At 45.1% G+C, this 15,292-nt stretch overlaps 1 protein-coding gene across 2 annotated transcripts in view; it reads right to left on the bottom strand.

The window, feature by feature from the left end:
• Nucleotides 1–15,292, bottom strand: part of PGAP1 (post-GPI attachment to proteins inositol deacylase 1) — a 484,659-nt gene that overhangs the window by 357,198 nt on the left and 112,169 nt on the right. For both annotated transcript variants that reach the window (XM_077448710.1, XM_077448711.1), the window contains exon 6: nt 222–274. In XM_077448710.1, coding sequence (XP_077304836.1) covers nt 222–274 — 53 coding nt within the window. The remainder of the gene's footprint in view (nt 1–221; nt 275–15,292) is intronic.

The following is a 15,292-nucleotide window of genomic DNA, read 5'->3' as shown; positions in this document are numbered from 1 at the left end:
CAAGGCACGGCAAGTCTATAATGGGGAAAAGATCAGTTGCAAGAAAACCACGGGCAATGCTGGTGGTTAGTCCTTTTCCCTCTTCCTACCTTTACTGGTGATAGCTTCTAGAGCTCAGTATATTTTTAATAGCCCAAAATACTGTATGAAAACAAAAAAAAATATATACTGTACATATAAAAACACTTATATCATTTTACATATGGTTTACATCTACTCACCAAACGATAGAAAGATGGTCTGTTGATGCCCATGTTCTTGGAACGGAAGTACTCTGTAAGATTAAAGACTAGTTTTAGGTATGAGGCACATAACTTACATTACTGGTCCCCATCCAAAGGCTGAGGAGGATCCCTTTAACATGGTTAATACCACAACAGATACATTGGTTACACAACAAAAAGGTGACATGAGGTTGGACAAACAAGTTCTGCAGGAAAGACTTGAATCTCCAAAATCTACTCACCAGCAGGTTTAATACAGTCATATTTAAAAAAAAAATGTTATTTGTGTGATGAAAACAAAACAATCAATACAGGAAGATAGGAGTAAACCAGTATTCCTGAATACATGGTATGACATAACATTCACTGTTTTTGAAATTTTGTTTAGCTTTGATGTGCAATTTTAACTAAAAGGTATCATATACCAAGCTTGAGTTGCCCAAATTTACTTTAGTTAAAAAAAATAAAATAAATGACTAAACCTCTAAAATAAACAGACAAAAAAAAAAAAAAAAAGGGCACAAAAATGTTTCTCCATCCATCCAGGCATGATATACAGTTTTGCCCTGGCAGAGTTTGATTTCTTGGACATTTTTCAGAGAACGATATCATGAACGATAACACAAAAAACTTTTTTCACTCATGATTAGTGTTTGGCTGAAGCCATTATTCAATTCATAAATCATAACAGAAACTACCCAAATGCCCAAGATCAAAAAAGTTTACATAGCCCAGTTCTTAATACCATGTATTGCCCCCCCTTTAACATCAATGACAGCTTGAAGTCTTTTGAGGTATTTGATGGCTCTTTATCTTCTCAGATGGTAAAGCTGCCCATTCTTCTTGGCAAAAAGCCTCCAGTTTCTGTAAATTCTTGGGCTGTCTTGCATGAACTGCATGTTTGAGATCTCCCCAGAGTGGCTCAATGATATTGAGGTCAGGTGACAGATGGCCACTCCAAAAACTTCACTTTATTCTGCTGTAGCCAAAGGTCGATTTGGCCTTGTTTTTTGGGTCATTGTCATGTTGAAGTGTCCAAGTACGTCCAATGTGCAGCTTCCTGGCTGATGACTGCAAATGTATTTTTTGATAACATACTGCATTCAACTTGCCATCAATTTTGACAGAATTTTCTGTGTCTTTGTAGCTCACACATCCCCAAAACATCAGCGATTCACCTCTGTGTTTCACAGAAGGAATGGTGTACCTTTCATTATAGGCCTTGTTGACCCCTCTCCAAATGTAGCGTTCATTGTTGTGGCAAAATTTTGGTATCATCACTCCAAATGGCTTTGTGCAAAAAGGTTTGAGGCTTGTCTAGGTGCTGTTTGGAGTATTGTAAGCAGGATATTTTGTGGCATTTGCGTAGTAATTGCTTTCTGATGGCGACTCGACCATGCAGCCCATATTTCTTCAATAAGTGCCTCATTATGCATCTTGAAACAGCCACACCACATGTTTTCAGAGAGTCCTGTATTTCACCTGAAGTTATTTGTGGGTTTTTCTTTGCATCCCGAACAATTTTCCTGGCAGTTGTGGCTGAAATTTCAGTTGGTCTACCTGACCGTGGTTTGGTTTCAACAGAACCCCTCATTTTCCACTTCTGGATTAGAGTTTTAACACTGCCGATTGGCATTCTCAATTCCTTGGATATCTTTTTATATTCCTTTCCTGTTTTATACAGTTCAACTACTTTTCCCCGCAGATCCTTTGACAATTCTTTTGCTTTCCCCATGACTCAGAATCCAGAAACGTCAGTGCAGCACTGGATGCAAATGCAAGGGTTTGTCAGGAGTCCAGAAATTCATTGACGTTGTATACACACATAAAAATTACAAGCAAAACAGATCACGGGTAAGGATGGTTACGTTTAATAGCTACTCAAAGCCCTTTCTGTAACTTGGGTGCATGGTATCAGGCCAAAATAACCAGGGTATGTAAACTTTTGATCAGGGTCATTTGGGTAGTTTCTGTTGTCATTATGATTTAAAAAGAGTAAACCCAGTTGATTGATAATAAATGGCTTCAGCCAAACACTAACCATGAGTGAAAGAAATGTTTTTTGTGTTCGTCATATTCTCTGAAAAATGGCCAAGAAATCATAAAATGCATACCCCTGCCAGGGTATGTAAACTTATGAGCATAACTGTATATCATCGTGCACTTCAAAGGAAAATCGGTCATGGGTCTTCAAAACTAGCTGCCTGAATGTCTCAGATTTCCAACTAACCTAGGACAAGTGTGCACTCAGTACAGTCAGAACTGGATCTTCATGCTTTTATTTATTTAAAATGAGAGCCAGGCAACCAACACTTTTAGAAGTCAGCCAAGGCAGCCCCCATAGTAGGAAAAAAGTAGCAGAGTAGAAACGTGTTACCAAGAAGTGGATATTGTTTGACTTAATGCCTGCATACATCATAAATGTACATACAGTATCTCACAAAAGTGAGTACACCCTCACATTTTTGTAAATATTTTATTATATCTTTTCATGTGACAACACTGAAGAAATTACACTTTGCTACAAAGTAGTGAGTGTACATCTTGTATAACAGTGTAAATTTGCTGTCCCCTCAAAATAACTCAACCCACAGCCATTAATGTCTAAACCACTGCCAAAAAGAATGAGTACACCCCTAATTGAAAATGTCCAAATTGGGCCCAATTAGCCATTTTCCCTTCCCGGTGTCATGTGACTCAGTGTTACAAGGTCTCAGGTGTGAATTGGAAGCAGGTGCATAAAAGTGTTTGTAGGGGGGCATGGTCTGGCTGGGTCCGTAGATGGCCGCTTAGGCTGAGAGCTCCCACAAGCTGAGGATCTAAATTTGCTTCTCTGGGAAACCACTGCAACTTTCCGCCATGGGAAAGTCGAACAGAAGTACCTCAGCAACCCGTACACCGAAAGATCCAGGGACACAGCTCAGCCGGAATATCCCTGAGCTGTTTCGCACCCTCCAGCCGGACAACCACGAGATCTCGCAGACCGCACAGGCCTCAAGGCCTTACTCGCCAAGCAACGGCTCCGATTCACAGCCGGAGGACATGGACGCACAAAGCAGGCGACCAGCCTCTATGGTGAGCCTCTCTGACTTAAAGAAGGTTGCTTCGGATATCACGGCGGATATCACCAACACTATGTCGGCCGCCATACTGGACCTAAAGACGGACATCCAGGCTGTAGCCACCCGCATGGCAGAAGTGGAGCAAACCACGCAGCTCCATACAGCTGCAACAAGGCAAGTCAACGCACTTATGACTCACAGCTCTCATACTTGTTTGACCTTCACCGTCAAGTCGAGGACCTCGACAATCGAGGTCGTAGACATAACGTGAGAGTTAGGGGGGTGCCCGAGGGTTTGGAAGCCGGCTCCCTACCCCAAACAATCTGCTCCATCTTTAATGACTTGCTAGACCGCCCGGGGGACACCCCCATTGAGATGGAGAGGCTTCACAGAGCCTTGAGGCCCCCTCCCCAGGAAGGTGAACCCCCTAGATGTTGTGTGTTGTATAGTAAACTTTCCACTGAAGGAAGAGATTTTGAGAAAGGCTAGGGAGAGAGGCCGCGTGTTACACAACGGAACTGAACTTAAGCTCTTTCAGGATCTCTTCCCCCACCACTTTGCAAAATCGGAGGGCCCTACGCCCCCTGCTGGACGTACTCAGATCAAGCAACATACAGTACAACTGGAAGTTCCCGTTTTGCCTTTCGGCTTCCTCTAGGGGACGCACCGCATTGCTGAGCACACCGGACGACCTGCATGCTTTCTGCGAACAGCTCAATCTACCCATGACGGAACTCCCGGATTGGTGCACCTTCCACTTTCCGACAGAGCCATGGTGTCCCGTGTCACATAACCCATCACCCAAAGCACAAAGGCACCGCTCAAATCGCCGGAGATCAGGCCCGCACTCACCCGGAGCCCATGCTTCCCGTCGAGAGCTGAACCAGCACGTACCCGGACCATCTGATACTCCCCACAGGGATCATTTGGAACTCTGAGAGTGGACTAGAGATGCTGTACCTACCTAAATGTGAGTGCATACTGACAATGTTTTCGTTGTGGCAACTCCACCCACCCCAGCTATGTTTGAGGATTTGTTTGCATCTTAGTCCCCCCCCCCCTTTTTTTATTCTCCATTTTTTCTGTGGGTTTTCTCCCCCTTCCTATGCTCCGCTCGCCCTGACCCCACACCTGCCATGGTTCTGACCTGAGGCCTAGGGATTGTAATGTGCCTTCTGGAGAAATCCCCAGGGCTTGAACTGATGTTCCTGAACTTTGAACCCGTAAGCCCGGATAGCCTCATGTAGATCTTTATATACGCACACAGGGGCCTAACCATCAGAGCGAGCCTGTAACCGGTTTCCTGGAGCCTACTCACTCCTTTCTTCACCGTCAAATGTACGGCAACTCCCAAGACCTTGCGAAGTATCTTCTGTTGCTGACATGGCAATGTCAGTAACAGAAATTTCTGTATTCATATGTTCCACCCCGTATATATGTTTATTAGTTGTCGATTTTGGTTTTGCTTTTGCAACATAGGCAGTAGGGTCGGGTAGCTTGGATGCCTATGTTTACCTTATGCTTTGGCTGGTCTGCCCCATAGATTGCCGATGCAAGCATGCCTAGCAAGCATTCATCTTTTTTGGGTGGAACCAGTCACTTTTTATATAACATTGTTTGAACATGGGAGCAGGGACATCCTTCCGCATGCCTAATATTAAGGTCAAAGCTATCTATATCTAATGCCACCAGGGTTAAGCATAGACAACTCGTGAGCGCCTCAGAACTTGGGAGGCGCGTACGGTGGGAGGAGGGTGGGCCCTGGTTCCGTATAATAAATAATTGATAACTAAAACTTAAAAAAAGAGGAAGGGACCCCCCTTTTTATTTACCTATCAGCTGTCCCCTCTTGTCTCTATTGACTAACCCCTAGCCAGTGCCTAATTAAGCTTTTTACCCCAGCTTACATTGCATGTCCCGGACTCCTTTGGGTTCCCTGCGCAGGGTATTCCTGCCCATCTGAGGCGATGCCCATGATCTGGGCTGCGCCCTAAAGGGCCTGGAGTGCGCCTCCACCCTTGTGCACTAAAATGTGCTGTAGAGGGCTCCTGACGACACTCCACCTAATTATGCCCTACTCACGGGTATACGAGCCCTATAAGGCTAGGCAACGTTTAGAATGCTGGGGCTACTCTTTCCACTTTGACTTTATATCGCAGAATTACTGTTTGCAACTGTTTGTTTTTGTATGACACTCACAGAATGGTATTAACGTTAACTCCTGTTAGTTCTGATACCCCTGCCATTCCAGATGATGCCTCTATGTCCCACTGTTCTTGGTTTCCCATTAAACTACTGTCCTCCAGGTCCTCTAGTTTGCAGCCGTCTATGATTCCCGACACTCACTGTCCCCCTACAGCAGCACTACCATCTAGTCTGCTGACCATCCAGCTTTCTGTCTCCCAGGTGGATTGGTGCTCCCATTTCTACCTCTGGTATTTTCTTCCTTTCACAAGCTTCTTTCCCTTCCTCTTTCTTCTTTCTTTTCCCCCCCCCCCCTTTTTTTTCTCTCTGCTTTCTAGGTCCTTTCCCCCCCCTTTGACTCCACCTTATTTCGCACTCTCCTTCCCCCTGTTTGTCCCCCCCCCCCGTTCCCTCCCCACTTCCCCTCCTTTGACCCCCACCCTCTGGCACCCCTCATATCTCTCTGGCCTAGTACCCCTAACTCCCCCTCCTCCACTCTCTGGTCAGAGTAATCCCTTTTCTACCGAAGCTACCTCGGCACAGTCAGACACTCGTCAATCTCAGACAAGTACACGTGTTCTTGCAAAACTCTGCTGCTAGCTATCCTGGCATCATGGGACCGCAATCAGGACCGACTGGGTCTCTATCGCTGAAGTGTGTGTCACTCAATGTAAAAGGCTTAAATGTACCTGAAAAACATTCGCAGATCCTCTCTGCCCTCACCAAACAGAAAGCTCAATTTGTTCTCCAAGAAACTCATTTCCACTCTGACTCTATCCCCAAGACTACTAACCCCACCTATACCGCACAGCTATCCACTCCACGAACCCCACGGCCAAGACTAAAGGAACTTCCATTCTAATATCGAAGCACGCCCCCTTCCAATTGTCAGTCTCTCTGGTAGACCCAGAGGGTAGATTTATTTTCATTAAGGGCCTGTATGCTTCCAAGCCGCTCACGGTAGCAAACATTTACTCCCCGAACGAACATCAAGTCTCCTTCTTTAGGAAAGTTAGCGACCTCTTACTATCCTTTAGAGAGGGCGTGGTTCTGCTCGGAGGAGACTTTAATGTCCCGTTGAACCCAGCCATTGATACCTCTTCGGGCACCTCCACGCTCTCTTACAGAGCACTTCGTCAAATAAAACTACAGCTTCAGGGACTGGGGCTACATGACACTTGGCGTACACTGTACCCCTCAGTCAAAGATTTCACATTCTACTCCAATCCTTTCAAAAAATACTCACGTATAGACTACTTTTTTCTTTCCCAACCCGATCTGTCCTATCTCACACACGCCACGATAGATCCAATGTACCTGTCCAAACACCACCCTATTTCGGTATTTTCCAGACTCAGTTTCAAGGACTAAAACCTGGCGCTTGAATTCCGCCTTACTTAAGGACGCAGAATTTACCACACGTTTGGAGTCCCGCATTCAAGAGTTCTTCATAGAAAACAATACCCCTGATATGTCCCCTACCACCGTGTGGGAAGCGCACAAATGCATCATACGAGGGGAACTGATGGCACAAGCAGCAAAAGTCAAAAAGCAGCATCAGGAGACTATAGTACATCTCACTGAAAAAATTATTAGAAACCTCCCACAAACTCTCACAACTCTCCGTGCAGGACCTATCTCTTACGTGTGCCAGGTTACTAGAGGAGTTGGGGAAACGCACGAGGCGCCAATATGTCCTTCATCAGAGGGTTTTTTTTATGAACAAGGCAATAAATGTGGGAGAATGTTAGCACGAGTAGTAAAGTTCTCCAGACCCTCTAACACGATTCACCGGATTCAAAACTCACAAGGCACACCCCTTTCTAAAAATGAAGATATTGCGCGATGCTTTGAACGATACTACAAAGAATTATATAACCTGAAACCCTCTACCCAGAATCTAACCCAAGCAGAAAAGAGATGGGCAGTATTGGGCTAGGAAGTCTCTAATATCTGCTAGACACCAATCTCGCAGTCACAGGCTGAGGACATGGAACGGCCCGTATCTATAGAAGAACTCTGACTTGCCCTAAAACATATGAAAACAGGGAAGAGCCCGGGCCCGGACGGGTTCACTTTACAATACTACAAATGTTTCTCCACAGTGTTGCCCCCGAACTTAATAACCACCTTTAACGTAATGCGAACCCTGGGGTATTGGTCGGCCGTATATTAGAAGCCCACATTATGGTTATACCAAAAGGAAAAGACACCACACAAGTACAGAATTATAGACCTATATCCCTCCTCAACGTGGATATTAAACTTTACGCCAAAATGTTAGCGAATAGGTTATCCCCGCTCCTACCCAGCCTTATCTCCTTAGACCAGGTGGGTTTTGTCTCGGGAAGAGAGGCTAGGGACAATACCATCAGAGCATTAAACCTGCACCACTGGCTCACTAATTCCAGTACTCAAGGCTTTTTCCTATCCTTAGACGCTGAGAAGGCGTTCAACAGGGTGGCCTGGGACTACATGCGTGAGACCCTGCGGGCGGTTGGCCTTCACCCTCGCATGCTAGCTCACATCTTAGCCTTATACTCTGCCCCAAACGCAAGGGTCAGGGTTAATGGCCACCTGTTGGACGCCTTCACAATCGGTAATGGTACACGCCAGGGATGTCTGCTATCCCCTCTGATTTTTGTCCTGTTACTGGAACCCTTCCTCAATAGATTAAAAGCCAATCCCGACATTAAGGGGCTGCTGATTCAGGAAAAGGAATACAAGGTAGCCTCCTTTGCGGACGATATCCTCCTCTCGCTTACCACCCCTCTTACGTCAATCCCTAACCTGCTGAAGGATTTAGAGCATTTTGGGACTCTATCACACTTAAAGATCAATTATACAAAATCACATGCTCTTATGCCCCGTACACACGAGAGGACTTATGTCCGACAGACTTCCAAAGGAGTTCCGCCGAAGTTCCGCCGGAGTTCCGACGGAGTTCTGACAGACTTTTCGGCCGAACGGACTTGGCCACACACGATCACACTAAACTCCGACGGATTCGAACGTGATGACGTACGACCCGACTCGAATAAGGAAGTTCATAGCCAGTAGCCAATAGCTGCCCTAGCGTCGGTTTTAGTCCGTCGGAGTAGCATACACACGAGCGGAGTTTTCGAAGGGGACCGGGTCCGGCGGAGTTCCTTCGGGAAAATTTGAAGCATGCTTCATTTCTAAAGTCCGTCAGACTTTGGCGAATCAAAAGTCCGTTGCAGCCCACACACGATCGGATAGTCTGACGGACTCGGTCCTTCGGACTTTGGATGTTGAAAAGTCCGCTCGTGTGTACGGGGCATAAACGTTTCCCTCACAAAAAGGGAAGTAGAGGCATGCCAGGAATCTTTCCCCTTTCGATGGAACCAGAGGGCTACCACTTATCTAGGTATAAAAATCACGGCAAAATTGACCGATCTATACAATGAAAACTTTTTGGTTGCCCTGAAAAGAGCCCAACAGGATCTGAAAGACTGGGGTAATTTAAACGTCTCTTGGTTTGGCAGAGCGGCTCTCCTGAAAATTATAATTATGCCACGCCTTCTATACCTCATGCAGTGCATCCCTATTGACCTACCTACTTCCTTCTTTGTGATATACAAGAGGGCAGCCTCGTTGTTTATATGGAAGAATTCTCCACCCCGGATCAAATATACACGTCTTACATTCCCGTAACTGAGGGGGGGTATTGGGCTACTAGACCTCTATAAATACTTCCTGGCAAGCCATCTCACCCGAATTGTTGACTGCAATGTCCACGCAGCTGGAAAGGTCTGGGTGACCATAGAATTTTTTTTTACACAACTCCCCCTTAGGTTCCTACCCTGTGTTCTGTCACAACACTGGCCGTCTGGGACCACAGGACACCCTCTTATTAATCCATCTCTCAGAGCCTCTAGAAAAGCGACTAAAACTACAATATTCTCCTCGGTTCTCGGACCCCTAACCCCACTTAGGGGAAACCCCAGTTTTGCACCAGGAGTCTCCGCTTCTTTTCTAAACCAGGAATGACCCTACAATAGCGTTTTAGCGCACCAATTCTTCACCCGCGGGTCCCCCCGCACTTATGAGGACTTAGTTGCCTCCTCCTCTTCCAATTCTTTCCCGTTTTGGTCATATAGACAGCTCCAGCACTTTCTCTCCACCCAGGCGAGAACGGAAGCTTGGTCTAGACAAATGACACCTTTCGAAACATTGTGCAGGCGAGACCCCCCGCAAAGGCACTTAATTTCATACATATATAGTTTACTTATAGACGAAACCCCAACCGCCCCAGATTCGGTTCACTCGGCCTGGGAGTCAGATCTCCAAATCTCCCTCACTGAGGAGGATTGGATACTCATCAATGAATATATCCACAAAGGGTCCCTGAATGTCGCCATTCAAGAAAATTGCTATAAAGTGAAGGCGCGCTGGTATAGAACACCATCATGTCTACATAAATTTTCCCCCTCTATTTCAGACACATGCTGGAGATGTAAGAGTGCAAGGGGTACTATGCTCCACATCTGGTGGGAATGTAGCTCCCTCCAACCATTCTGGAAAGAGGTGCATGAGCTTATTGCTCACATTACTACGTACAACTTAGACTACTCTCCAGCACAGTACCTCTTACACCATACCCATTTAACCAAATCCGACTATTATAAGTCCTTGGCCATGCAATTTGGTGAATGCAGCGAGACTATGCATCCCGGTCCATTGGCGATCCACACACACTCCAACGATTGGCGAATGGTTCCTGAGGATCTCAAAAATAGAGGAAATGGAAGAACTAGTACACATTTCACAAGAGAGGATCCAAAAGTTTACCACAACGTGGGCATGTTGGACACACTTCAAATCAACACAGCGTTATCGAGCCTATAACACTTGAGGGACAAGCGCCATCAAGATGGCCGTGACTGTTAAGTAAATCTGTGACGAGGTATCTGCCCCAAACTGGAACAATGGACGTAGACTCGAACAACACTTACACCATAACTCTCCCCCACCTTACCTGGCCCACCATTCCTCCCCACTGCCCACTCCCCTACCCAGCCCTAGCCCCCCCCTTTTTTTTTTTTTTTTTGTTCTTTTCCTCTTTTTCCCCTCTCTCACCTCCCTCTGCCCTTTCCCTTCTTCTCACTTAGATTTCCTTTCTTACATTTCTCTCTTCACTTTCTCTATACCCTACTTGATACCTTTCTCCCCCCTGTAATTGGATAAATCCTCGGACAGATACCTGCAATACTAGAGGGCCATCCGATTGTATTACCACATTACACTGACCCTGTATTATGAAGTGAGAGTTCCAGTGAATTTCAGCATTGTTCTATATCTGTGATACATAGCTGGAGTCTTACAGGCACTTCCTTATGTTATAATATGTGGTTGTATAACATGTTCAATGCAATTATCAATAAAATCTTTATGGAAAGAAAAAAAAAAAAAAGTGTTTGTAAACTCTGTTACACCACGTGTAAGTCTATAATAAGGCTTACCTGTAGGTACTGTAAATATCTTCTAAACATGCACAGTCACAGCCAACGTCATCGGTGCACTGAAGAAACAGCCCTCTGGTGCCATTTTCAGAGCCCGTGCCGTGAACGGTGGCTTCTGCGCGCATGCGTGGTAGTGACATCATTGCAGCTCCGGCCAATCATAGTGCCGAAGCCCGCAAACCCGGAAGTAACTCCGGTGAAAGATGATAGCCGTGAGCCGTGAGTGCCAGCGCCGATTCAGGGCTTCATTCTAAGATAAGCATTTCATAATGGAGCTAGTATACAATGATTACTAGCTTAATATGTCTTTGCCTTACAGGGTTTTTTTTTTGGAGGTTTACAACCTCCTTAAATTTGGCGTTATTGCTCCCACTCTTACTGAAATTAAAACAAAAAAGTGTGGCTCTTAGGTGGCAACAAACCACATGAACCAGTAAGGCACTAATTCAAGCAAAGAAAATTACATACACTTCAAAGAAATTATGTGTAAATTACGTTGTATATTAAGAGATCTTACTCCCAGGTGGAAGAGTGCATGAACCTCATGCACACAAAAGGTTAAGGTAAATAAAATTAATTTAACATATACAGTCCATCAAGTGAACGTCTAACAGTCCTTGAAATGTGTAATATCAATCACAATTCCAAACTTGAGGTGACGTGAAAAAAGGTGAAATTCAACTTCTGATGTGTAGAATAATACCACCACCACCGTGATAAAGAAGGGGAGAGGAGGCTTACCAAATGACGTGGACTCAGAGGAAGGCTTACACCTCTCGAGTCATATGGGCCTGTAGGTTAGCAAACCAGATAATCATACATCTAGTATGTAATCTCCCGCAAGTCTTCAGGTCATGAAATCATCCGTAGCGATCCTCCTATAGTGCTCATCCCACGAAAATAGGGGGCTCAGGTATCAAAGACCATGGAAGTAGAAAACTAGCATAGCGTGATACCGTTTTAACATCCAATTTATTAAAAAATAATAACAAAATTACACTCACATTTGGTTCAATCGTAATAACATAGTCAGAAAGTAGCGATGTCTGTAAGGGGGTCTGTTGGGTGGACCCCCTTACAGACATCGCTACTTTCTGACTATGTTATTACGAGTGAACCAAATGTGAGTGTAATTTTATTATTATTTTTTAATAAATTGGATGTTAAAACGGTATCACGCTATGCTAGTTTTCTACTTCCATGGTCTTTGATACCTGAGCCTCCTATTTTCGTGGGATGAGCACTATAGGAGGATCGCTACGGATGATTTCATGACCTGAAGACTTGCGGGAGATTACATACTAGATGTATGATTATCTGGTTTGCTAACCTACAGGCCCATATGACTCGAGAGGTGTAAGCCTTCCTCTGAGTCCACGTCATTTGGTAAGCCTCCTCTCCCCTTCTTTATCACGGTGGTGGTGGTATTCTACACATCAGAAGTTGAATTTCACCTTTTTTCACGTCACCTCAAGTTTGGAATTGTGATTGATATTACACATTTCAAGGACTGTTAGACGTTCACTTGATGGACTGTATATGTTAAATTAATTTTATTTACCTTAACCTTTTGTGTGCATGAGGTTCATGCACTCTTCCACCTGGGAGTAAGATCTCTTAATATACAACGGAATTTACACATAATTTCTTTTTTTTGAAGTGTATGTAATTTTCTTTGCTTGAATTAGTGCCTTACTGGTTCATGTGGTTTGTTGCCACCTAAGCGCCACACTTTTTTGTTTTAATTTTTGTATGTTACTGTGTAGTCTTCAGTAGTGTTGGCAGCTGGGTAGAACACATCTTTTCACAGCGCAGTATTTTTTTTACACCTTTACTCCCACTCTTACTGGTCACTGGAAGTTCAACATGGCACCTCATGGCAAAGAACTCTCTGAAAAATAGGATTACCTGCAAAATCCTTTTTTGGAGTTCATCATGGGACACAGAGCCACAGTAATAACTGTATGGGTTATATGGCACCTTCAGGTGGTGGACACTGGCACACCCTAAACAGGAAATTCAATTCCCCATATAACCCCTCCCGTTACCGGGAGTACCTCAGTTTTGTAGCCAGGCAAAACATGTGTAACCAGAAAGAGGGTAGGGATCTCTGTGTCCTGTGATGTACTCCAAGAAAAGGATTTTACAGGTAAGTTGTTATAAAAATCCTATTTTCTTTATCGTACATCACAGGACACAGAGCAGTGCCACCTGAGGGGAGGGGGCACAAACAAAGGGGTTTGGGGTTTTGAGGGTGCAATCAGACCTGAGGACCTATACTGCTGCCTTTAGCACACTGTGCCCAAAAGGTGTTATCCTCATGCCTTCTTACATCCACCTGATAGAATCTAGTGAATGTATGGACTGAAGACCAGGTTGGGGCCTTGCAGATTTGAACCAAGGAGGATTGGTGATACACTGCCTACAAAGCACCAACAGCCCCGGTGGAGTGCACTCTGACCTGACAAGGTGGAACCTTCTTCAAGCCATAAAGCCTGAATAATTACCTGTCAAATCCATTTGGCAATAGTGGATTTCGATGTTGCCTGTCCTTTCCTAGGACCTTCAGGCAACACAAACAAAACATCTATTTTTCGAACCTGAGCAGTCGCCTTCAAATAGATCTTGACTGCTCTCACTAAATCCAAAGAGTGCAGTGACCCTTCTTCCTTAGAACAGGGTTCTGTAAAAAATGAAGATTAAACAATATCTTGGTTTAGGTGAAAACCTGAAACCATATTAGGCAGAAATCTAGGATGAGGACCCAATAGCACTCTATCCTTGTGAACGATTAAAATATGGCTCTTTAAAAGAAAGCCGCCAACTCTGATACCCTTCTTGCAGAAGAAATGGCTACCAGAAAAACTAGCTTCCTTGTCAAAAGGACCAAAGGAATATGTTGAATCGGCTCAAAAGGCTGTTTCTGTAATGCCGACAGAACTAAAATTCAAGTCCCAAGGGTTCAGGGGTGCCCTAACTGGTGGATTAAGCTGAGTTACCCCCTGCATAAATCTTTGGATCAAAGAATGGGAAGCAAGCGGATGCTGAAACAATACTGATAAGGCCGAGACCTGGCCCTTGATAGTACTCAAGGCCAGTTTAATTTCCAGCCCCATTTGCAGAAAGGCAAGATTTCTACCTATGACATACTTCCTAGGATACCAACCCTTGGATTCACACCAAGAAACATATGCCTTCCAGACTCTAGAATAAATGGTTCTGGAAGCTGGCTTCCTTGCATTAATCAAGGTAGGTATCACTGAGCCGGAAAGCCCACAATTCCTTAGAATGTGGGTTTCAATAGCCAAACTGTTAAATTTAGCATTTGTAATGTAGGATGGAACACTGGTCCCTGTAATTGCAGGTCTGGATGTGGTGGTAGGGTCTATGGGGCCCCTACCAACTTCCTTTCTCGCTTGAGATCTACAGATCTACTTCCGGGATCCCCCATTTTTGCCATATAGCCAGGAAGATGTTGGCATGAAGGGACCATTCCCCCGGGAACAACTGGTGGCGACTTAAATAGTCTGTCTGACAGTTCTCTACCCCTGGAATGAAGATTGCCGAAACGTACAGCACATTTTTTTCTACCCAGGATAGGATACCTCTCCCTGGGTTGCCTGACTTCTGGTGCCCCCTTGGTGACTGATATAAGCCACTACTGTGGCATTGTCAGATTGAATACTGACAAGAAAATTATGCAACCTGGATGTCCAGGCCCTTAGGGCTATATGCGTCACCCGAATTTCTAGAATGCTGTTGGGCAAGGTCCTTTCGGTTCTGGACCATTTCCCTTGGACAAAAGCTTCTTCCAGGACTGCTCCCCAACCTGAAAGATTTCTCTAGGTTGATGACCCAACTTAGGTATTCCAGGTAGCTGACTGTGTTGACCAAGTGGATTACCGACCGGTCTATTAAGAGCAGGTTGTCCAGGTATGCTATTATTGTTATAAAAAAACTGGCCACTGCCCACACCCATAACAGGCCTTCACAGTAAGGAGTAAGGATGAGCTCAGGGGTGATCGCATACTCCACGTGCAGAGCCGGGCCAGGAAGTCGGTGCAGCGCTGCGCTAATCACAAGTAGTGAGACATTGCCCGATCTCTGCAGCCGCACATCGGGGCAATGTCTAACTGCCTGTAATTAGCGCAGCACTGCGCCAACTTCCTGGCGGGATCTGCACGTGGCGTATGCGAACACGCCTGAGCTAATCCTTGGTAAGGAGCACATGGAGGGCATATACATGCAAGACAAAAACAATTCCATAGCTCAACTCACCAACCAGTCTGCTGATCAACCAAATTAACCTGTCTAACTCTCTGTTAAAAGCAGGGGTTTA

Source organism: Lithobates pipiens, unplaced genomic scaffold, assembly GCF_037356315.1.
Source record: "Lithobates pipiens isolate NorthernLeopardFrog02 unplaced genomic scaffold, aLitPip1_a1.2 Scaffold_22, whole genome shotgun sequence".
Taxonomy (NCBI): Eukaryota; Metazoa; Chordata; class Amphibia; order Anura; family Ranidae; genus Lithobates; species Lithobates pipiens.
Note: the sequence above shows the minus strand (reverse complement) of the source record. Positions and strands in the feature narration are given on the sequence as shown.